General features: G+C 36.7%; 1 protein-coding gene across 1 annotated transcript; it reads left to right on the top strand.

The window, feature by feature from the left end:
* The first annotated feature begins 3838 nt into the window (after positions 1-3838).
* Positions 3839-24015, top strand: LOC109093343 (solute carrier family 23 member 2-like). The gene is made up of 9 exons (XM_042753336.1): positions 3839-3913; positions 7956-8111; positions 9765-9898; positions 10723-10771; positions 11446-11627; positions 17734-17857; positions 21654-21666; positions 21766-21987; positions 23921-24015. The coding sequence occupies exons 1-9, from the start codon at positions 3839-3841 to the stop codon at positions 24013-24015; spliced, it is 1050 nt and encodes a 349-aa protein (XP_042609270.1).
* Positions 24016-24486: the final 471 nt, after the last annotated feature.

Raw genomic sequence — 24486 nt, 5'->3', positions numbered from 1 at the left:
AATTTAATAATAATGTTTTAAATGTGTGAACTTTTTGTAAAACTGTTTTTACAGAACAATATCACAGTACTAAAAAAACAGCCTGTGAAAGCAAAGAGCATATACAAAAAATATACGAATAAATAAAAATATATTTTAAAAATCCAGCAGGAACAAAATGACAAAAAATTTATTTGTTTCAATGGGAATTTGAGGGGCTTAAAAACATTGTCCTTAAGTCTCTGTTTTTTTCTGATTCATGTCCAAAGTTAAATAGCTGAACAGATTTTCATAAAGTGTTATACTTTATTATTCTATATTGTGTTGTTGGATTATATTCATTCTGAATATAACCCCTATATTACCCTAGTAGAATCATGTAGCGTAATCATGTAAAACCTGATCTGGAGCAATATGGACATGCAATGAATGTTTAAAACATATGTTCATTGAAACATTAATAACTTATATTTATGATGCATAGTTTAGGCTACTGTGGCCCGCATATCACTACATGCAAACAATTCCACCACAAACATGCCATAAATCATCTGCAAATTATTTGAGCATGTTTGTGGGGATTATAGCATTACTAGTACTAGCGTTCTGTCGTTTCCTTTCTACTCAAGTTCACTGACTTCTTAAATTCCCCACACAACCCCATTTAGCTTGGGGGCCTCTGAACTCCATCACAGCTTGTCCATATGAAAACTCTGACCATTCCTGGCAAGTTGTATGAGAAAACATCAGTATTTCATTTCAGCTAAGATCACGTTCATTTAAGGGGAAATGGAATGGCATGAAACAGGAGGAATATGTTTGTTCTTATTTGATATGTTAGTTTTCTTCTTAAACCACACTGATCTCCAGTGAGTGGAAAAGAACTTCCTTAGAGTATTTATAGAGTGTTACATATCTATTTTTGTTATCTAATATATTTCATATTATATTTTACTCTATATAGTATTGAAATATCAGTCAGGTCATGTGTATTTCATGTGAGTTATTATATGTCGAATTGAGATGTTCTGCGAATGAACAGAGGATCATTGATAAGGCATGACTATATCATGCTTATATGACAAGAGATCTGAACCTTTCATTCTGTGTGATAAACTGTGTTTCTGCCCCGTCAGAGTCTAAATTGATTGAACTCTCTCTTTGAGGGTCGGCACTCATGGATGTGGTCTACTCATTGTTTCATAACCCCACTCTGTTTTGGTCAAATGATTCCCTCACGAGACCATATTGCTAGACTCCTTTTTTTTTCTACTAGCCATTTTAAATTACATTTTAAAATATATTAGAAAACAGTTATCTATATACTTATTTTGACCAAATATATGCAGCCATTGTGATCATAAGTGACTTATATTTATACAACAGTTCTTTCTGGTCCTCAAATGTGATTGGCTGAGATGAGTATGATATTCTAGTGATAACAGAACTCCGAGCATTTCATCATTTGTATCACTCTGCTTGCTTTATTTCTCACAGTGAGTGTGATGGCAGATGCCTAAATCCAGTATAATTGTATAAATAATACTGTTTTTGTGTCACGGAATGTAGTTTTAAGAGTTTTTTAGGCGAGAATGTAGTTGTTTAGACTTCAGATTTGTGGTTTGTTAATAAAGATAACGTCTATTTGAAAATTTGCTTTAACGATATGTGAGCTCCAGGATGTCAGCGGCCGTTAAGCGCACATACACCACCAATTGGATTAAACTAGAGATATAATTAGTTTTGGGTAAATCTCGAAGGTAGTCTTTGGTCTCATTAATCAATTATTTGTTCAAGAGCAAATATTTTTGGCTGAGGGAAAAATTTAATCACGTTATATTTAATGTAACTTATGTGATGTTGTATATCAGAGTACTGACTTTGTACTTTAGACAGAATTCACTAGCAACTTTTATGATGGCTGTTGTTGAATAAATAATATTTATATAAATAATAGTAGTATTTATTAATAGTATTTAGTATTGAGAAATGGTATGGGTGTTCATGATGGTGATTTTAGTTGCATTGTTCCACCATTAGATGGTGGCAAGAGAATGGGACAGCAATAAAGACTTTTATATTGAAAGAGATTGAAACAGGCTTGTACTGGCCACTTCAAAACTTCTCAAAACTGGAAATTCAAAGGGGCCATCGGAATGAAGGATTTTGAAGGGTACAACTGATGGACACTTTGGGCTACCATGATCCTTTGCGCAGATGCAATTATGATGCAGAAGGGCAATTGAAACTGTTGTTTGGTCCCCTACACCCTTCAACCCTTCGAAGCTCTCACTCCAGAGGGTAAATCCTTTGAAGGGATTAGGGCATAGGGATGTGCCCTTCCAAATGGAATGCAGGGAGAGTAAGACGCAGCCAACGAACTCACTGTGCAGCTCCTCGTGCCTATGGCTGAATCACAGCCGTGCCAATATACAGCCATATCACACTGCTACTCATGTGATATTGCTCATATATTAATTTATATTATATCATTAATAATTTATTGAGAATTTTCATATATTATAATAATTAAAAAAGCTAATTCTGGAAAAAATTAACAAAAAGGGAAAAGGAAGGATTTGCAGTTATTAACAAAAGTTTAAATAGCATAACCTTGAAGATTTTTTGTTTTTAACCAAGGAAAAAAATGTTCTGTATATTTAGACATCTGTCCAGCTGTTCGGCATAGGGGGTTGTTGACCACGCTTGAAAAAGCAAAAGACACAAACAGTAAAATTCCAGGCGAAAAGTTATGCAAATCACATCCTAAAACTTTAATGTATCACAATGACCCTGTGAGCAGAGCTGCTGTTTCTTTACACCAGGTTAAGATGACAAACTCAGAGCGGCTGTCATTCGACCTCTTCTGATGAGTTTATAAAGATTTGTTGAATGCAATCTATTGATTGGTAATAGCCTATTTATTTGGCTGATGAGGGGGAAAAATGAGGTCTGCTAAAAAGGGGTCAAAGAGATCGATTGATCCTTTCACATATCAATCCAGAAGACACATACTCATAAGTCATAATGACAAGACAGTTTAATATGAGCTGCTGTGAGGGATCCTGATGACACACTGTTAATCAGTCAGATTTGTGACAGTGAAAAGGCATTTAAAGCAAAGGTGGTCTGAACTGTCATAATCAAAATGACATTACGCACAAAATGCATGTAATGAGGATTCAATAATTAATTTAAAATAGATTAGATTAAAATAATTTAAAAGACAAACAAATAAAGAAAAAAAAAATAAGGATGTTCCCAGAAGTCTTGGCATGGCAAATCACATTATATTTCAGTTTTCCCTTCAAAGGCCTGTTTTAAATCATTATAATAATTTAAAGACTAAAAATTCTTTAAATACTGATGAACTTTAATTCATCCTGTGTTCTATTTTACCACAAAGCAGACTAAAGTAGTTCACGTTAATATTTTAACATTATATCAGTTAATGAGCTGTTGGCTATGAAGACAAGTTTTCTTTAGGTAGGTATAAGGACTGCTGTTCAGTACTTGATAAACGCTGGGTAAATTCTCATGGTTTCTGGTTAAAATTGGAGCTTAGATTTATGATTTTCACTGCTCTAGTCAGCATGTTTCCTGCTCCACTGGTCCTCCTTTGCTTTAATATGCCTGAAATCAACGCAAACACTAGGAGCACGCAAGCCCTATCAGTGTCCACAGCGGCAGGCACATGACTCCAAAACCCTCAGTCAAGCTGTCGATTACACAAATGCTGAGTTCAAGGCATATGTAACGTATGGCTCTGGTTTCCTTGACTATGCCTGACCAGTCGACTGCAAAGGCCAGTGTCTCTCTCTCAACTTCTCAGAAGTGTGGCACTGCTTACAGGTCAGCTATGCACCTCACTCAACAGGGCCAAAAGCTTGACGTAGTGTTGAGAAACCAGGGCACCACAGACTCAACTTTAAAAGTGCCAAAATTGTTCTAAATAAAAACAGCTCGATCCTGAGGAAAACAAAACAGTCTTATCAATTGCTATCTGTTTCTCTTCATCACGTGTTTTAACGGAAAGCCCTGGAATTGTTCCATGGGTCTTGTTTTGTCTGTTATAGTCAGTAGTTAGTTATCTGAATGTGAAACAATACTAGTGTGCATTGTTTTCTGGTGGATTATGGGTTAACAGGGGTTAATATACATCTGTGGTCATGCTTATTGAACAACAACGTCAACACTTTACATAACTGAATGCAAATGTTGTAGTTCAAACTGGATTCCAAACTTCTAAGGATCATTTTCAAATCATCATAACCATCTCGTCTTTATGGAGTTATGCAGCACTGTACGAGTAATCTGAGAAGTTAATAAGACATAACATTCTTGAGAGGCCCCATATGGTAAGTTTTAGTGAAATTCTTGTTGCCACCACATTATTAATATGCTTTACAGTGCCAGTTTCCAAACACACATAACCACAAAATCAGAAAAATGTCGAATGCAATGAAACTGCATCAGATGTTATACAGTCTGATTTCAATGTGATGTAAGAGTATAGAAGTAGTTATGAAGAAGAAGTATAAACCTCAATAATTTATACATTTTACAAATAAAACTTTCCGATAGGGTGAGAAAATGTTCAAAAATAAAGTCTGATTGCAAACCAGAAAAATCTATTTTTTTATTACTGAATATCACACATTTATTGAACTAAATAAATTATACATTTTATAAATAAAATCCGAAGCTGTGGTAAGAAAAAATATATTTAAAAATTAAGGATATATTTTCTGAGAATGAATCAGTTATCATACCTAGCCTATTTATTTATTTAGTCATTCATTCTCTGAGAATATATAATAATTTAAATATGTTTATTTATTTAACATACATATTATATAACATTACATCTTATAAAATATATAACATATGAATAAGCTCCTTCCTGTCATTTTGTTTCATATGCTGTGGAGGAAAAGACTGATAAAGACCACCAGAGTAATTTAATTACAAACTGAAAACAGATTTATAAAGGTCAAATGGCTTCGGGGAAACACACCATTTCTCACTGCATCCTCTTCTCTGTTTACTTCTTTAAGTGCAAAAATAGCCACCATAGCCCAACAACAACAAACCCTCCTCCCTCAACCAGCTTTTAATATTTTGCTGATATACTGAGTTTTATGAAAGATCAGTCACTAGCATGTGGAATTTCATGTCATGAGTAACTAAACCCTTGATTTAACATTTGCATAAAATCTGCAAACCTAAATGCAGCATTAGTAACCAATAGTGCATAACAGCATGTAGCTAGTTGCGAGTCTCTGGCTGTGAAATAACACAAATGACTTAATTTAGTGTTATACTTAGTAAAACTAGCACACAAATTTCTTCTAGACTAAGCCAGAAGAGGTATCCAAGTCAAGTTCACCAAGACGGATCAATCCATGAGCCAGCTAGAAGTGATTCCGAATAGAAGGCGGTAGCTTCTTGTTGATAAGAAGCAGTAGGTGGCAGTCTGTACCGTTCAGAAAAGGCTCGCGTGTCTGTCGAGAGCCTGAGGCGGCGTTGCTTTTCATTTGATGAGTTCAGCAGAGTTCTTACCAATTTCACGCCCTTGACCGTAAACAGAAGGAAACTGGTATGTTTACTAGGTGAATTTGAATATCAATTCTTAAACCACATATCTTCTCACTGAAACAGTTTTGAAAACATTTGCATACATATTTGCAGTTCCTTATCAAAGTTATTCGCTTGACAGGAATTATAGTGACTAGATGTATCATATGTTTGCCAAAATACATGCTGATACATTCCTGTAAAATCATTTGGGCACGTGTATGACATTAATTAGGTCTTTAAAATATCTATCTATCTATCTATCTATCTATCTATCTATCTATCTATCTACCTGTCTATCTGTCTGTCTGTCTAGCTATCTGTCTATCTATCTGTCTGTCCATCTGTATGTTGCTACTGTAGCTAAGTTAGCTGTCTGTCTATTCAGCTATCTAGGTTTCTATCTAGTTGTCTATTTTCTATCTATCTATCTATCTATCTATCTATCATCTGTCTGTCTGTCCATCTGTCTGTCTGTCTGTCAGTCTGTCTGTCAATTCTGTAAAAGCTGGAAATTCATCTGTCATCATTTACTCACACTGATGTTGTTTTTAATCCCTATGTCTTCCGTGGAAAACACAAAAAGATGTTGTTATTCAAACAGCCTCAGTCACCATTTACTGTCGATGCATTTTTTTCTCTCTATTCAGTAACCGAAATGGTGACTGACAGTGTCATTCTGTCAAAATCATCTTTTGTGTTCCAAAAAAAACAGAAGGCCATACAGGTTTGGAATGACATGAGGGTGAATAATTGATGACAGAAGTTTCGTTTTTGGTTAACTATCCCTTTAATATATCATCAATCTCACATGATCATAATGGCTTTTTTGTTCGTGCATGAATGAATCCTGATTCCCTCATTTTAAATAAACACTATGTATTGAATTTAAGCTGAGGGCATGTTGCTTATGAAAAGAAAATTGTTCATGCTTACATATGCGCTGGACCATAACGCGTTATAACGAATCACTTGTTTGTTATATTGTACTGTATATCCCCCGTGAGGTGCTCTGTCCTGGTTTTTCTTAACAGCAGATCAACCACACACCGAACACTTTTTAACAGGCCCATTATTGGCTGATAAGTGATTATTTGAATGAACTTCACAATGAGAATGAAGCACAAGAAAAAAAGAGTGACTGGGAAACTCATTGACTTGACCGAGTCATGTAAGAAAGTAAGTATTTGGAAAAAAAATATAAAGATATAGGAGATATAAGAGAAGAGATATAAGAGAAATAAAGATAGAAAGAAACACGTGCCACCTTAAAAAAAAAAAAAAAAAGATAAAAAAAAAAAGATGACACATTTCTCTGAAATGACACAAGTGTATATACTGTCAAAGAGAGGTTGTATCTCTTTTGTAAACCGCAAAAAAACTGGTGAAAGGTGCGGCCATTTCACTTTTATTGGCTGATTACAGTGTGAGCAGGATTACGTTGGCTTATCATGTTAACATCCACCGCAAATCAGCCTTAATGGGCCAAACTTTTGGAACTGGACAGATCTAATCACAGACCGAACTGTCATGTCTGAATTGCAGTTATCTTGAAATTACTGTAAGCGAGCCCTCAAATTGTTTAATTAAATGTTTCCTGTAATATTCCTGTCACAATAGTTAGAAGTAACAGATGAAATATGATCTGTATTATTGTAGCTATTTCATCCAGTGTAGCTAGTGTTCAGTTTAATGAGACTTCACTGTGACTTGATTTTAATTAATATTTTAAGAAAAAAGAAAAATGTTTTATTGGTAGTGCATGGTTGCTTGTTGAAACATCAAATAGAACATAATCCTGAGAAGATTATGAGAAATGTTAATTAGAAGTATATTTATATCAATATTTATTTATTTAAAAAAAAAAATTTGAGTAAATTAAAAAATGGACAGTTTTTACATAAATTTATCAAAGTATATTTATGCTTATTAGTATTGTGTATTGTGAAAAGTGCTAACTTGCAACTGTTACCTTAAAGAGTTATTTCTACCTGATTTAACCCATAAAAATGTGTTTTGTTTGTATAAATAAATTTATTTTAGGGTCATTTGTCCATATTAAATAATATTTTTGAGTGGAATAAAACCAGTTAATTTAGATGTTCACAAGAGATTTCAATACAAATGAGGATGAGGAATAACACACTTAAAAAAACTGAAAAAACAAAACTGCTGCCATGTAGTGTTCCAAAAGGTTCACCAAAATGGTGTTTCCATAATGGTTCAGATAGTTCCTTAGAAGGCAGCTGCCTATGTAGGGAACAAAGAAACCCCCTAGGTTTTGGAACAGAGCTTTAGACATTGCAGGTCTCCGTATCTTGTTTCTTAGAAGGATTTAATGGTCACTGTCCTTTCCACAGTCTCTTAGAATATGTTGGAATAATCTTCACTACCCTCAGATTTCAGATTGCAGCCATGATCCTGAGAAGGTCGTCATTGCTGACCCCCATGCCAACAGTCTGGAAGAGGATCTGGACTCGAGGCCTAAAGGCTACCTTTTCTATTCCATCAACGATCACCCACCGTGGTACCTCTGCATTCTTCTGGGTTTCCAGGTGAGAGACGGCATGCAACAAATGCGGCTTAACAACATATGAAGAGTCTTAAAGCACACATCTCCTAAGTGGACAGGTCTTTCCTGATTTGAACTACTGACACAGGGGATCTTTAATGGGCTTTTAGGGTTAAACTGACAGCTTGAGGCTAGAGTTCTACTTAGCATGCCTACAAAAAGTGGATGTGTAATCATCCGGGTGAATTGCCTTGAAGCAAAAAAAACAAACGTATTGTCCACACACTGTGCATGTGTTTGACTATAGTTTGTTATAGTTTGACTTTTTTTGTCCTGCACCTGAGCCCTGTGTGGGTTCGTGGGATGTGTGCAACTTTTTTATATTTTGATTTTAGAGTTGCCTTGAAGAGCACGATCAGGGTCACTAAAGATAAAGTTTAACTTATTAATACCCAGGAATGCTGCCCTGATGCTTGGACACACCTGATATCTCACAGTTTTCTCTTGGTCAGCGTAGCAAATTCATGAGATGTAAAAACTAGTGAACTCTGCATGAGGAACTTTTCCAGAATCTCCCAATTGTGCAGATTCTTATTTAAATGACCGCATTTCACCCACAAAATTTTGCCAAACAACAGCAAATGTCGTTGATGACTGTCCCTTTAGAGTTGGAGCGATTTTGAAAACTTTTTGTTTATAGTAATCACTCTTGACTTTTACAGTTTGCGTTTTACAACTTTGTTGCATCCAATGATCTTTTTCACTCAAAATCGCCAATTCTCAGTAAAATGAATGACTTCTGGTTGCTTTGAAAATCATCATGATATCTGTGAGCACATCAAGGCTTTGCTGGCTCTCTAGACAGTGTTATTCCTTATTATATGAATCTGATGTTTAAGATGAGAGGAACATGAGTGTTACAATTTTCGTCCGGAATGCACATAGAGATCAAAGGCAGCTGGGTGTGGGGAGAAAAAGAGCAGTAAGGTACACTAGGGACTTGCATCGACATGTGAGTTAAGATTATGTGCCGAGCGCAAAGTACAAAAAAGAAGCCTCATTCCTACAGCACACTCGCTTTCATCTCTCCGGCTTCACAGAGGGGAGGAAAAAGCAGGGAGAGACCTGGTATTTCATGTCAGCGCGGACTCCCCAAGAGCCCCCAACTCGTTTCTGCTTTCATTACCACCGTTTTTACACTAATACAATCCTTCTAGGCTTATGAAAATACATTCAATTCAAAACTGTTTTGCTGGCTCTACTTGACTTCTGGGAAAAGGCAGCTGTGAAGGCATAAACCAGAACAATAAAACAACAGGAATTTAAGTGTGGGCAAACAAGTTTATTTCCCTGCTTCTCCTGCTGTGTAAATTCTCTCCTGTGCATAGTCTCCATATCCGCCCCGTAATCTCTTGTCAAAGATGCTAAGCGTTCAGCCAAGTTTTACTTTTTCCGAACCCGACAAATTTATGAAGCTTACTGCTGAGAGTAAAAAGGGGCTATCAATTCACAACAGATAGGCCAACATCTGTCTTCCATTTTTCGCACGTCTCCCTGGCTCAGTCAGGCCACATTTAAGATTTGCTAAATTTTTTGTGATCATCTGTCTTCCCTCATGTCTATGGGGTTGTCTGTGATGAACCTAAGCCCAGTGTCATCATGTTAGCTATTCATTCCTGTTTCTTGCGTCACACAGCATTATATACTGGCGTTCGGTGGCATCCTGGCAATTCCTCTCATCTTAGCGGAGCCACTTAAAAGTCAGCTCATCTCCACCATCTTCTTCGTCTCAGGCATGAGCACTTTGCTACAGACCACCCTTGGGACCAGGTACTGGGATAAACATTCCTCAGAGTGTGAATTATATACATTGCCAGAAGAAAAAGTGCAGAAATGTACAGTTAGTTGATAATTATTCTGCCTGATTTTCAGGAATGTTTCACAAACATTGAGCCCCACTGACTTTCATTGTAATGGAACTGATTTGATTAATACACAACCTAAACCCACTGACTTTCATTGTATGGACAAAAAAGGTCTTAAACATTGAGCCCCACTGACTTTCATTGTATGGACAAAAAAGGTCTTTAGTCACATCAAGTCACATTTATTTTATAGCAATGCTGCATTATACAATACAGAATGTTTCATAGCAACGTCACAGAAATAAACAGGAAAACAGCAGTGGTGTAACATTTCAGGTTCAATTCTAATACGTCTTTAACTCAAACAGCCCAGCCTGGCATTAGCAATGCCAAGGTCATGGGTTTGATTCCCAGGAAAAGCAGTGTGTAAAGTAAATGAGATTTAAGTGTCTGCCAAATGCATAAATGTATAATTTCTGCTCTACAGAAGACATCTGTCATTATTCAGGTCAAGTCAGTTCAATTGCAGTGTCAATATTACGAAACATATTTTATCTAGCTATAAAGCAGCTCTAAAGAAGACAGGTCATACAGGTTTGAAACGACATGAGAGTGAGTAAATAATGACAGAATATTAACACGAGTACCTTAAAATCATTCTGGCTCTGGTGTTTTTCAGCCAGAACATTTGCTTTTAATGATTTTATTCTATAAGTCAATGAAAGGAATATTACATTGTTTTCTATGACTACTGCCAATGCTTTTACGATAAAACATAAAATAGGCTTGATGCCTGCTCGTGGATGGCCATGAGTTGTGGAAAGCCCACATCCGTGAGGTAATGTAGGAAATGTAATTTCAAAGCTGATCAAAATAATTGCAGCGTTCACTTTGTGCTGGAGTTTGAAACAAGTGTGGCTGTGAGTCATGTGTCAGAAGGAACTCTGAGTCACCAGCGACCGATAGACGATAATGATCCACTTTGTGCTCAATTTATACAGGGTGATCTCATTCATATGCATATGGAAGGTGCAAAATTTTTGTGAGTTTTAGAGACTTGCATATCTTCACGAAGCCTGAAATTGCTGGAAGCTTTACGAGCAAGTTTAATCCTCAACGATACTCTCATTGAAGTTCTACATTTATGCATTGGTGGATGCTTTTGTCATCAATTTATGCATACACTGTTGATTTATGTACACAGTAGAGCAAAAAAATTGTATTAAACATATTGATTTAATTTACGGTAAATACAATAAAATTCATAAAAAGGATTCAAAATATTTGCACGTCTCTAAATTATAACACACACACACACACACACACACACACACACACACACACACACACACACACATATATATATATATATATATATATATATATATTATTGTTTTAGAGCAGAAAATATATTAGAGTTAAAAAAAATGTTTTTATTTACCTTGTTTAATGACTAAAACTGAAACATTTTCATGCATTTTCTCAGAACATTCTGACCTTGTCTTTTCATAGATCCAGGGGGCCATTCTAGTGGCCTCAGTGCTTCAGCTTGTTCTGGGTCTGTCGTGTCTCGTGGGACTAGTGCTGAGGTTCATCAGGCCGCTGGGCATTGCTCCCACCATCAACCTCACTGGACTGTCGCTCTTCATCCAGGCAGTGCAGAAGTCAGGAGCCCACTGGGGAATTGCAGCTTTGTGATTTACTGTGGAGTTATGGGTAAATTTAAGAGCCGAGTCCACACAGTAATTTGTATTTCTGGTCTTGTATGTCTTCTGAAAACTATGCAATGCAAGGACCCTTTAAAAACAAAACGTCCCTCAGGGTTGAGTGTATATTTGTAGAGATGAATCCTCTTTATCACTCAGATGCTTTGTTGAAAAATGTTGTTCATTACTCATTCTCAAGCATTCCTATGAAAATACGTTAATGTTGATAAGGTTCAAGTGTCTAGCCCCTCAGACCCTCCCTATCCATGTGCTTCTGCCAAAGGTTTAAGGCACATATGTGTGTCAGAGAATCATTAGGACTCATAGTAAACGTCTCATCCTAAACTGTGTAAATTAGATTCAGGTTGTGGCTCCTAGCAGCATTAACTAATGTACAAGAGAAGAGATGCTTAAAAAAGGAGAAGAAAAGTATGTAAAAATACATAAATGCAGAAATAAATAAATAAATGTAGAAATACATAGATAAATAAATATATGAAGAAATAAATATAGAAATACATAAATAAATAAATGTATGCATGAAAATTAAAATTTATTTTAATGAAAGAGAACACATAGAGTGTGGGCTGCTTTTAGTGCTTGAATTTGTTTTTCAATAATGAGGTCCAAGTTAAATAGCTAATACACTAGAAGTAAATTTTTAAAAAAAAAATGTATAGGTTTTGTTTCTCTATTTAACAACATTCACTTACAAAAGTGGAAGACGTCTTCCCTTACGTAGATTGTATGTTTTGCTGCTGGACGTTGTGCTTAGGATTAATAATCACATCTCTGCATTCGCCCAAACTGATTTGCAGAAATCCCACTCACTGTGAAGCGGGAGCGTCTAAGCCGGTGGCAGAGGATTCTGCGTGGTCTTAAAGGGTAACTCCACCCCAAAAAATTACATTTTGTCATTAATCACTTATCCCCATGTCGTTCCAAACCCATAAAAGCTTAGTTCGTCTTCGGAACACAATTTAAGATATTTTGGATGAAAACCGGGAAGCTTGTGACTGTCCCATAGACTGCCAAGTAAATTACAATGCCAAGGTCCAGAAAAGTAAGAAAAGCATCGTCAGAATAGTCCATCTGCCATCAGTGGTTCAACCATAACATTATGAAGTGATGAGAATATGTTTTGTACACGAAGAAAACAAAAGTAACGATTTTATTCAACAATTTATCAAAATGTATCCTTGTGGCGCGGCTGACACAGAAGAGAATACTCTGCCAGCGTTCAGCTCATAGTCTTCAAAATTGCGCTACGGTGATGCGGAAAGACACAGAGGAGATGAATTGTTGAATAAACTGTGTTCTGAAGATGAACAAAGCTTTTACGAGTTTGGAATGACATGGGGGTAAGTGATTAATGACAAAATTTTAATTCTGGGTGGAGTATCCCTTTAAAGCCTTCCTGGAAGAGCTCCGTTTGCAATTTAAACAATGGTTTGTAAAAATAATAATTAATTTGTTATTTGTATGGTCTAGGAGGTCATTCGGCGTATGCCTGCAAATACGGGACAAACTGCGTTCCGTTTAGCTTTCACACAGAACACTTCTCTGATGCCTTAAATACAGATGATTCCATATTATACGCAATGGTTGTCAACCCTATTTAAGACACAAAAGAGAATTGTCTCAGGGGCCCCCTAGTGTTTGGGGCCCTAGGTTGCAGCCCAAGTTGCCCGTAAGGATAACGCGGCCATGCTTACAGGGATTTAAATAAAAGCACTGGGTGGATTTTTATCATTATATGGTGGATGTGTACACACACTGCCAACACACATTTATGTTCAAACACCATGTAAAAGTGCATTTTGCATAATAGGTGCCCTTTTTCGACATCAGTCTACACAAAACAAATACCAGGTTTTTAACATCTTTGCAGATTTATTAAAAATAAAAAACTTGATTCCATTTCATAAGTATACATGCCCTTGTTTGGGACAGTTGAAATTTAGCTTAGGAGCATTCATATTGCTTGAAGATGTTACTACACTTCGAGTGAAGTTAACCTGTGTCAAATTCAATTGAATGAGTTAGATTTGAAAAGGCACACGTCTTAATAAAGGGTTTAACAGCTGAAAGTGCATATCAGAGCAATAACAAAGCCCTGAGGTCTAAAACTGCCTTTAGAGCTCAGAAACAAGATTGCAGAGTCCAAAATAAAATCTGCTGAACTGAAGGTTCACAGAGGCATTTAGTCTCCATTACCCTTAATGGAAGAAATATGAAACAACCAGCTATCTTCCTAGAGCTGGCCTCCTAGCCAAACTGAGGAATTAATGGAGAAGTGCTTTGGTTAGAGTGGTGACCAAGAAGCTGATGGTCACTCTAGTTGAGCTCCATGACCATACAGTATGTGGAGATGGGAGAAACCCACACAACAACAAAAATAACCTAAACACACAAAACACAATGCCTTTATGGTGGTGTGACAAGACTCAGTTCTCTCCTCAGTGAAGACACGTGAAAGCAAAAAGCAAAAAAGCACCTAAGGGACCCTCAGACAATTAGAAAAAAAGATTCTCTGGTCTGATGGACCTCAATTCCAAGCAACATGTTTGAAGGAAACCAGGCACTGCTCATCACCTGCAGAGTATAGACAACTATGTCAGTGTCCTTGAGTGGCCCAGCCAGAGCCTGGGCTTGAACCCAGTCAAATATTTCTGGACAAACATGCCCCCATCCAACCTGACAGAGCTTAAGAGGTGAAGAGGTGAGGAGAAAAATGGCAGATAATTGCCAAATGCACATGTGCAAAGCTTGTTGCATCATCCCAAAAAGACTTGAGGCTGTAAATGTGCTTCAGCTAAGTACTGAGTTAAGGGTATGAATACTTATGCAATGTTCTTATTTTAGTTTTTTATTTTTAATAAATTTACAAAGTGATATTTTTGTTTTTGCTTTGTCATTATGGTGGATGGAGTGTAGATTGATGTGGAGAAAAAAGTCATTTAAAGTAGTTTAACATAAGGCAGCAACATAACAAAAAAATGAAGGGGTATGAATACTTTCGCAAGGCACTGTATATGTGTATATATATGTGTATATGTGTAAGTCCAGCAAGCCTACCTACACGAAGAACCGCAAGGCAGATAAAATCCAGCATTTTCCAAAAGAGCTGCGGATGCTGACGAAGCAGTTCAAGGCAGCAGCTGAAGAGGAACAGCCACCTCTCAGCTTCGATATACCATCAAGAAAAAGCTCATGACCCTGCGAAGGGCTGAATGGCTCAGGAGACGCAGGATTGAGAGAGCTAGGAGGCAAACCTCCTTTTTAGGCGACCCCTTTGGCCTTACGAAGCGGCTATTAGAGAGCGTCTGGACTGCTCTAAGGAAGAGGTAGATCACTTCCTGCACAACACCCTGAGTGATCCAGACAGAGAGCAAGAGCTAGGACCACAGACAGCTCTCCTAGTTGTACCAGCACCCATGGTGGAGTTTAACATCTCAGAACCCACCTGGAAGGAAGTTCAGGAGGTGGTGACAGCAGCCAGAGCCAGTTCTACTCCAAGGCCTAGTCAAGTACTCTATAAGGTGTACAAGCGCTGCCCAGGGCTCTGCGGAATTCTTTGGAAGTTGCTGGTTTGGTGTAGAGGGACCATCGCAGAACAATTGAGGCAGGCAAAGGGAGTCTGGATCCCCAAAGAGGAGAATTCAGCTAAGCTGGAGCAGTTTCGATCTATCTCACTCCTAAGTGTGGAGAGTTCTTCTTTAGCATCCTAGCCAGAAGGATGACAGAATTCCTACTGAAGTCTGTACAGAAGAGGGGTATTCCTGGAGTGCCAGGGTGTCTGGAACATATGGGAGTGGTCACACAACTGATCAGGGAGGCACGAGAGGGAAATGGAGACATAGCAGTGCTTTGGTTGGACCTTGCCAATGCATATGGGTCGATGCCCCACAAACTGTTTAAGACCACCCTAGACTGAAACTACATACCCTGTAAAATCAAGAATCTCATCCTGGACTATTATGGGAATTTCAGGCTGAGAGTTACATCAGGAGCATAACATCGAACTGGCACCAGCTCGAGAAAGGGATCATAACTGGCTGTATAATCTCGGTGATCCTTTTCTCCCTCTCCATGAATATGTTGGTAAAGGTTGCTGAGGTGGAGTGCAGAGGCCCCCTGTCCAAGTCTGGAACCCGGCAGCTCCCCCATCAGAGCCTTTATGGACGAGCTTACAGTCACCACTACATCAGTGCCTGGTTGCAGGTGGATCCTTCAGGGCCTAGTAAAGCTCATTTCTTGGGCTAGAATGAGCTTTAAAGCAACAAAATCTAGGTCAATGGTCCTGAAGAGAGGGAAAGTGGTGGATACATTTTGCTTTGCTGTGGATGGCACATTAATACCATCTACAGTATCACTGAGAAACCTGTTACTAGTCTAGGCAAGGTTTTTGACTGTAGCCTAAGTGTTACAGAGTCAGTCCAAACAACCATCAAGAGGCTCGAAGCTTGGTTGTCAGCAGTGGACAAATCTGGCCTACCTGGCAGGTTCAAGGCATGGTTATACCAGCATGGCAGTTTGCCCCGTATTCTTTGGCCCTTGTTGGCATATGAGGTGACAATGTCAACAGTAGAGACTTACTAGTGCAGCGCTTTATGGCAGAAGCAATAAGCTCCAGCTTCCTATCAGCAGTCTGGAGGTGGAGTTCAAGGTCTCTCGCATAAGAGAGGCACTGGTTTACCAAGGCTCCAGAGACTCCACAGTGGCGTCAGCGGGCATTGAGGTATGGATGGGTAGGAAGTGGAGAGCAAAAGAGGGGCTAGAGATGGCGGAGTGCCGACAGAGATACAGAGTGCTTGTGGGAACGGTGGCAGGGGGTAAGCAGGGCTGGGACATGCAGCAAGGACAGGTGTCATCTGGTCCTGCAGGAGGTGCGAGCAGGCACAGAGGAGGTGAGGACCAGCAGGATGGTAAGCCTGCGTTAGCAGCAGGCGTGGACAAGGTGGGAAGGAGCACTGGAGAAGAAACTGACCTTGAATGACATCTGGAAGGCAGAGCCACAATGTATTAAGTTCATGATTCAAGCTGTCTATGATGTGCTCCCCAGTCCAGTTAACCTGTATGTCTGGGGCAAGAGTGACATTCCAACTTGTCCTCGCCGACCTGGGAGAGGGAGCCTGGAACACATTCTGAGCAGCTGCCCGTCAGCCCTTGGAGAGGGTCGCTATCGCTGGTGACATGACAAGGCCCTGAAGTCTGTGGCAGAGGCTATTTCCAGTGCAGTGGCCAATAATAAACATGTCTGCAGCCAGAGGAGAATTGTTTTTGTAAAGGGTGGAGAGCAGCCATGACCGCAGATAACACTAGTAGCCAGCTTGCTCTCATCAGCACCAGACTGAGAACTGCGGGTTGACTTGGGTAAGCAGCTCAAGATCTCAGATTTTGTAACATCGACCTGTTCAAGACAAGATGTGGTGCTGACATCTGCTTTGTCTAAGCAGGTTCTCTTGTTGGAACTGACAGTCCCTTGGGGGGACCGTATGGAAGAGGCCAATGAGCGCAAGCAGCTTAAGTATCAGGAGCTCATAGAGGAGTGCCGGAGGAGGGGTTGGAGGGCTCACTGTGAACCCATTGAGATTGGATGGGGGCATGTTTGCCCGCTCCTTGTGTAAGAGCTTCACCCTGCTCAGCATCACAGGAGCTGCAAAGAGGAGAGCTATTAAGTCTATCACAGAAGCCGCAGAAAGAGCCTCGAGGTGGATTTGGATTAAAAGGTCAGAGGAGTGGGTTAGCACTGCTGGGACACAAGTTGGAGCCTGATCAACCCTAGCTGGGTCGCCCGAGGGAGGGTGTCTGATGTTGAAAGACCCGAAAAACCCAATGATCACAGGAAACTTCACTGATGATTGTGTCCCAGCGCATCTACAGATGTATCTATGCACTGCACTATATATCTTTTACTTTTATATCACACATATCGTTTTTGTCATCAAGTTGTGTGTATATTTTGTACTGGGATATTTAGTTTTTTTTGTCACCTATGGTATTAATTTATATTGGTGAGTTTATTAACATGAATGATAATGTTAATTAAGTACAATTTATTTAAGTCTATAATGATGTCTTCTTTCTCTAGAACTGTTTGCGTGATCCTTCTCTTCTCCCAGTATTTGAGCAAAGTTAACCTTCCTCTCATTGCTAACAAGGACAAGAAGTGGAAAGTCTTCCAGTACCCTCTCTTCAAACTGTTTTCTGTGAGTGTATTTTATTTGTATTATTTTTTATCATCAACTCTCTACATTGTGAGTAAATCACTCGCATGTGTGACTAAATCTTCACTCTGGGCTACTAAATGATGTCTAATATTAGTCAATGGCTAATAAATTATCAGATTTTACTCACCAGTGTACGAGTTGGAGGCTAAGTATAAATTTAGCACAGATATATTTTTAACTCGCCGAACACTCTGACTGAGCACTTCAGAGTTTCACTCTCTGTCTAGCGATCTGTGCTATCTTTCAGTTCATCTGAATGGATGTGCAACGCACCTGTATGTAACGTACTGTAAACTCTTGTGTGAAGGTGCATGAATCGCCGTCCCTTTGTCTCACACACACACACACAGAGAGAGATAGAGAGAGAATTGACGCGCTACATGTAAACGATATTCTTTGTTGCATTTTCCTATCAAAATAACAGTGTTCCTTTGGAATTCTTCAGAACTGCCGCATTCTCCGGTAGTGGGTGGAATAATGCGCAAACGGCAATCTCATTGGCTGGCGCTCACTTATTATTGTCCCTGTTTTGATTTCAGCAAATAAATTTGAGTGAATGTACACAACCTGATTAATATTCATGAATCCAGCAGCTCATTAATCCTTAGTGCGTTTTATATTGTACTTACTAATAGAATTCATATCATTATTATCTTATCAGTAGTTTTGTTAGTTTTTTTTACCAATTTTTTATTTTTTTTTTATACATAAACACTAAATGACAAAAAAAGCACCACCACCAGTCCGAAATTTAGTTAAAATTACTAAAATGCATTCATACATGGTTATCAAGTCTTAATTCTAATTACTAAATTCTATCATTAAATAATATTGATTATCATATTATAATGTTTGACTGACTGGCGTTAAGAGTATACTTTCAGATATTAAAAAAAAAAAAAAACATGCCATTTTACTTTTTTTTTTTTATCAGTCTGGTGAGTAAACTAAAGAATTTAGTAGCCAATGCTGATTCATTTGCAAAGGTGTCCATAGAGGGTTGATTATGTCTGTATAATGTAATTGCATAGGTATATCTACTGTGGCAACCAAAGGTCTGAGACCACTAGAGAAAATGAGTTCAGTATTGCATTTTCAAATTGTCATTACAAGTGATATAATAACATAACAATTTGAGTGAAAAAATAAATTGAAATGTACATTTCTTAAAATTGGGTATGTTCTCATTTTACTTTAGTGACTGCATGCACTCATGTTTTTGAGTCCTTCAGTAAAATCAGTGACCTAGAAATAGTGCAGAAACTTTCTTACTCAAAAATATCTTATTCATTTTATTCTTTATCTTTTTATTGATTAAAATGTTTTGAAAATTTAATTTCCAGGATTAAATACGATTTTTTTTTTTTAAAAAGTGCCAATGTGATTTTGAGGTGTCAAACTTAATTGTCAGGATCACTAAAATGGATTATATCATCAATATAGATCAATATAAACATATGGTATGGTATACTAAACATTGATATGCATATGATGCATTTGCAAGTTTCCACCATAGTCAGTAACTCAGATATTTTCTTGTAAATTAAAAAGTAATGCGTCACTTTACTAGTTACTTGAAAAAGTAATCTGATTACGTAACTCGTGTTACTTGTAATGCATTACCCCCAAAAATGTGTATTATATTATTATTTTGAGTTGCATACATTTCTCATTATATATATATATATATGTATAATGAGAAATGTATGCAATACAATATAATAATATAATACACATTCAACATTGAAGATTTTGAGATGACATATATAAAAAAGGTAATAGGTAATATTTTATATCTCAATGTTCCCCCATTAAGTGTGAAAATATTATTTAATTTTGTTTTCCTGGAATTTTACAAAAACATTTTCCAAAAATGTTTAAAATGTTCACAGATTCTATCTGACAAAAACAAGTTGCGATGTGGTGGAAATGAGATTTCAAATATATTTTAAAAGAGTTTACTGTCTAAAATCCACACAACCAAAAATTCCCATAGTTGAAAAATCATGCACATCTATTATCTATTAACTGTAAAAATTACAGAAGAAATAATCAAATGAATCTTATCATAAATTACAACAACAAAAAGACAAATAGTTTGATTCAAAGATATATGGTTTCCCTGGAACTCATAAAAAAAAAACATTTTGTCAACTGTCTGTCATTTATGAATAATACATGTCACATGAAAGATTTTCATAGTCAACAAACATGAACGTTAACTGTTTCAACAGTACTGTCACAGCTGTTTCCCAAGTGCTATTTGCCATCAAAATACATGTCTGTTTAAAAAAGAATGAGCCATCTTGAATGGCAGTGTTTCTTTCAGAATCCACAGATGAGAGATACGTCTCTTGAATGGGGAAGATTCAAAAACTGACATTAACATGCATCAAATCAGAAATATTAAACAACACCCATTCACAAGCATCATTCTCTGCCAGTCAGACTTATGATTCATCACCCCTGTTTCAGCTTTCTGCCCAGTAACAGCTCTGTTAAGAAATTAAGAAATGCTTTCAACACCCCATGCCCCTCTGCTATGAATCAGTTTGCAAATAAATGTATTTGAAACAGCTTAAAGGGGTCATCAGATGCCCATTTTCCACAAGTTGATATGATTCTTTAGGGTCTTAATGAAAAATCAATAACATACTTTGGTTAAAATTTTCAATTGTAGTGTAAAACAACTGGTTGGATTTTTATCATTATAGGGTGGTTGTGTACACACTGCCAACACACATTTAAGTTCAAACAACATGTAAAAGTGAATTTTGCATCCAATGACCCCTTTAAGGTTTCCAGCATTACTTTGCACAGCATCCCATTTGACTTCTTTAGATAAAGCCAATAAGATGTAACGCCTGGAGGCTTTCATGTTGGGGAATGTGGTATTTTAATCCTCAGATAGCTAATTCAGGTTTGACTGCATCAGTGTTTGAATGTTACTGAGGAGAATTCATCGTTTCGCCTGACCCACTTAAATCCCTTGAGACATCTATGTGCTTCGGGCTGATATATGATAATACAGAAGCATGGGCCTCATTTTACTATGTGCATGTTCCACATTATGGCCCTCTCAACCATCCACTTTGAACGATAGCAGATGTCTTTTGAAGCCATCCTTTGGCAATACATTGTTCTATTGAATATACTGAATAGTGTAGATTTTTTTTATTTGTAGTATGTTTGTTTTTAAATGTTTTTAAAAGAACTGTTTTCTATTTTAATATATTTCAAAATGTAATTTATTCCTGTGATGGCAAAGCATAAATTCTCTGCTCTTCAGTGTCACATGATCAAACAGAAATCATTCTAATATGCTGACTTGGTGCTCAAGAAACATTTATTATAATCAATGTTGAAAACAGTTGTGCTGCTTAATATTTTTGTAGAAACCATGATGAATTTTTTTAGGATTATTTAATGAATAGAAATTTCAAAAGAACAGCATTTATTTGAAATATATAATATACAAGCACACTTTTTGCATTTGTCAAATGGACCCTCTATAACGTTTCCTTAAATTTGGCTTTGACTAATAACTAATTTCTAATTTCTAATTACTAAAGTCATTTACAGCCTTGAAAAACACACTTTTATATTACTTAGAAAGGCTGATTAAAATCTTGTACAATTTTGGATAGGAGTCAAAGTAAACATACCTCCGTGACACTATAACAAAAGAAAAACAAATCAATCCAAATGTTTCTTGAGTTTAAGTGGATTGAAAAATGATTTTCCTACACGTAACCTCATAAACATGTAGTTCTGTATTTAGTCTCAGCATGCCAGTATAAAAACTAAATACTTATCATTTTTATTTCCATCATAAAGTATAATAACGAACATCTTACTGTTGCGAAGGAACTCTTAACTCTTGCTTTTTTTAGGACAATGGGGTTTGCCGACTGTGAGTGTGTCGTCTGTACTGGGCATGATGGCTGGAGTACTGGCTTCAACAATGGAATCCATTGGAGACTATTATGCATGCGCTCATCTCTCTGGAGCGCCTCCACCACCCACTCATGCTATTAACCGTGGCATTGCGGTGGAAGGCATTGGCTGCATCTTGGCTGGCCTGTGGGGTAGTGGTAATGGCACCACCTCCTACAGTCAGAATATCGCCACTCTGGGAATTGCAAGGGTAGGATTTGTCTGTTTTGATAATAATACATATAACTATCTTCATTGTTGTTGCTTGCCACCAATACCTTGTTCAAATTCAGTTCTGTTGTACATTAACAAAGCACATTATTTATTTCAACACTTTTATGCTGCTATTCAACTAAAACTTTCACTCTCCTGAAGTCACACATAATTTTCTTTTTGAAAGAAGTCTCTTATGCTCACTAAGACTGTATTTGTTTGATCACAAATACAGTAAAACTCTAATATTGTGAGTATAAATATATACTGTATATAATTTTTTTTATATATATATTTTTTTTTTTTTCTTGTCTGGTAGTGTAGTAGTCATCCATACTGCATGTCTAGCAGAGCTGGTAGAAACTCATTACATGTGATCTGGATTACATAATCAGATTTCAAAAATGAAGTACTTGTAATTAGATTAGATTACGTTTTAAAATACTCGTAATCAGACTACAGTTACTTTTTACTGATTACATGATTACATATTACACAGCATTTGACCAACGGATTTACAAAAATAATTTCAGGTTTAAGAAGCGTTTCAACATTGCATCATACTGATAAACACATTCATTTTTATTTAAATTATCACTCAGTAGATTACTTAACTATGTATTACTATGTCTTTGGAAGGCTTTTGTCTTTCAAACACATTAAAATGCACAAATTCATGATATTTCTGATGCACATGTAATGCAGAGATTCCCTTTTTCTCTGAGCCTCTTTCACCTGATATATTTACTTAAAGTACGGTGAGATTTTAAAATAAATACTTTAATAATTAAGTATCACATTTGCATGTTCATAGCTCTCTGGTTAATGGTCATATGACATGCAGGCAAACAAATGAAATATATTTTTTAATAAGTGTTTGATTGACTTTAATAAGTGTTTGAAACTTCTACATAACTTAATGTTTAATGCACTTCATGTTGTTACTAACAATGAATGAAATATAGTTTCTTAGTCTTTGTATTTTTCTATCAAGATGGTATGAGATTACAGGTATAATCTTTCTTTTACATATAAAATGAGCCAAAAAAAACTTTAACTCAGTTTAACTCAGACTGAAAAGTCAGTTTTATTTTATTTAATAGTATTTTTTATTATTATTATAGTTAAACCTCTTTTTTGGCTCATATATAAAAAATAAAAAAAACATGCCTAATAATTCTGCACACCTGAATATAAGGATAATTACACTTCCACACCCAAACTACAATTACAAATCACATATAAATTATAAACTATTAACTGTGGTTTGTAATTGGTAAAATGTGCTTAAAAAAAAAAGCATGACCAGAAAAGCAACGTTTTGTGACTATAAACAATCAAGCAGTTGAGATTTGCTATATATTATGAGCTTTATGTGAGTATACTACATGCATGCAGATAAAGGTGGATATAAGCTACTTATATCCAACTTAGCTGTGTGATTAATATATTTTGCATTTTGCAACAATATAAATAATCATGCAGCCAAGATTTAACTATATAGAATGCTATATAACATGTTTCCCAAAAGCACTGTTATCAAAGCAATAAGAAAAACATTTGTAAAGGAATGAATACTGACAATTTGGAATAACATATATTCCAGATAACCAAAATCATAATGTTTCACTTCAGAAAAATGAGAGAGAAGTAAAAGATCAATTAATTATAATTAATTCAGTTAAAAATGTTTCTACCCTAAAGAATCTGCAAATCATCCTGGAGATAACATGTTTTAAAGTTCAGGCTGTTTGGGATCTTAACATTGAGTTTTGCCTTCTCAAACATCAATGACTATTTGTACCTTTTGTGATCGTTCCTGTGCATGAGTCCTGAGCGTTGAAGGTGTCCACTGTTCTAAAAATCCTCCAGGTCCTGTAAATTCTTCTGGTTTCTCAGCATCCTCTGCACTTTTGAACTCTTACCCATTTAGGACAATTGAGGGACTCATCCACATCTATTACGAGCAGCTTCAAGCCATCATTAATTCTTGAAGAAGCAACACATGACATTAATGTGATTTTTTGAGGAATGTTTAAACATCCATTATTTAACGTCTTCAGGGAAGTGCTATTTCCAAAAGGTCTTATAATAAATAATTTCAAACATTTTCTAAACATATATAAACAAATAAAAATAACATGAAATAAAATCAATCAAAATCACTTCATAATCACATTATATCATAGTTGCTTCAGCAAATGAACTATTGCTATTACATCGCTTCATTGTAAAAAAAATCCGGAACAAAAAATAACAGAACAAAGATATTAAAAGAACAATTCCAGGCTGAACTCTTTTGCTGTGCATTAGATGCAAATGTTGCTTCAGCAAATGAACAGGACAAGAAACAGTAGTTGTTTGAGATATGCTATGTGGGAGGTCAATCAGTGCAAGTGGCACATCCCAAGCTTATCTACATTGGCAAAAAGCATTGTCTGGACTCCTGAGGTTAGGGCGACTTA

This window comes from Cyprinus carpio, chromosome B25 (assembly GCF_018340385.1).
Source record: "Cyprinus carpio isolate SPL01 chromosome B25, ASM1834038v1, whole genome shotgun sequence".
In the NCBI taxonomy this organism is placed as follows: Eukaryota; Metazoa; Chordata; class Actinopteri; order Cypriniformes; family Cyprinidae; genus Cyprinus; species Cyprinus carpio.
This window is presented reverse-complemented; position numbering and strand designations above follow the sequence as displayed.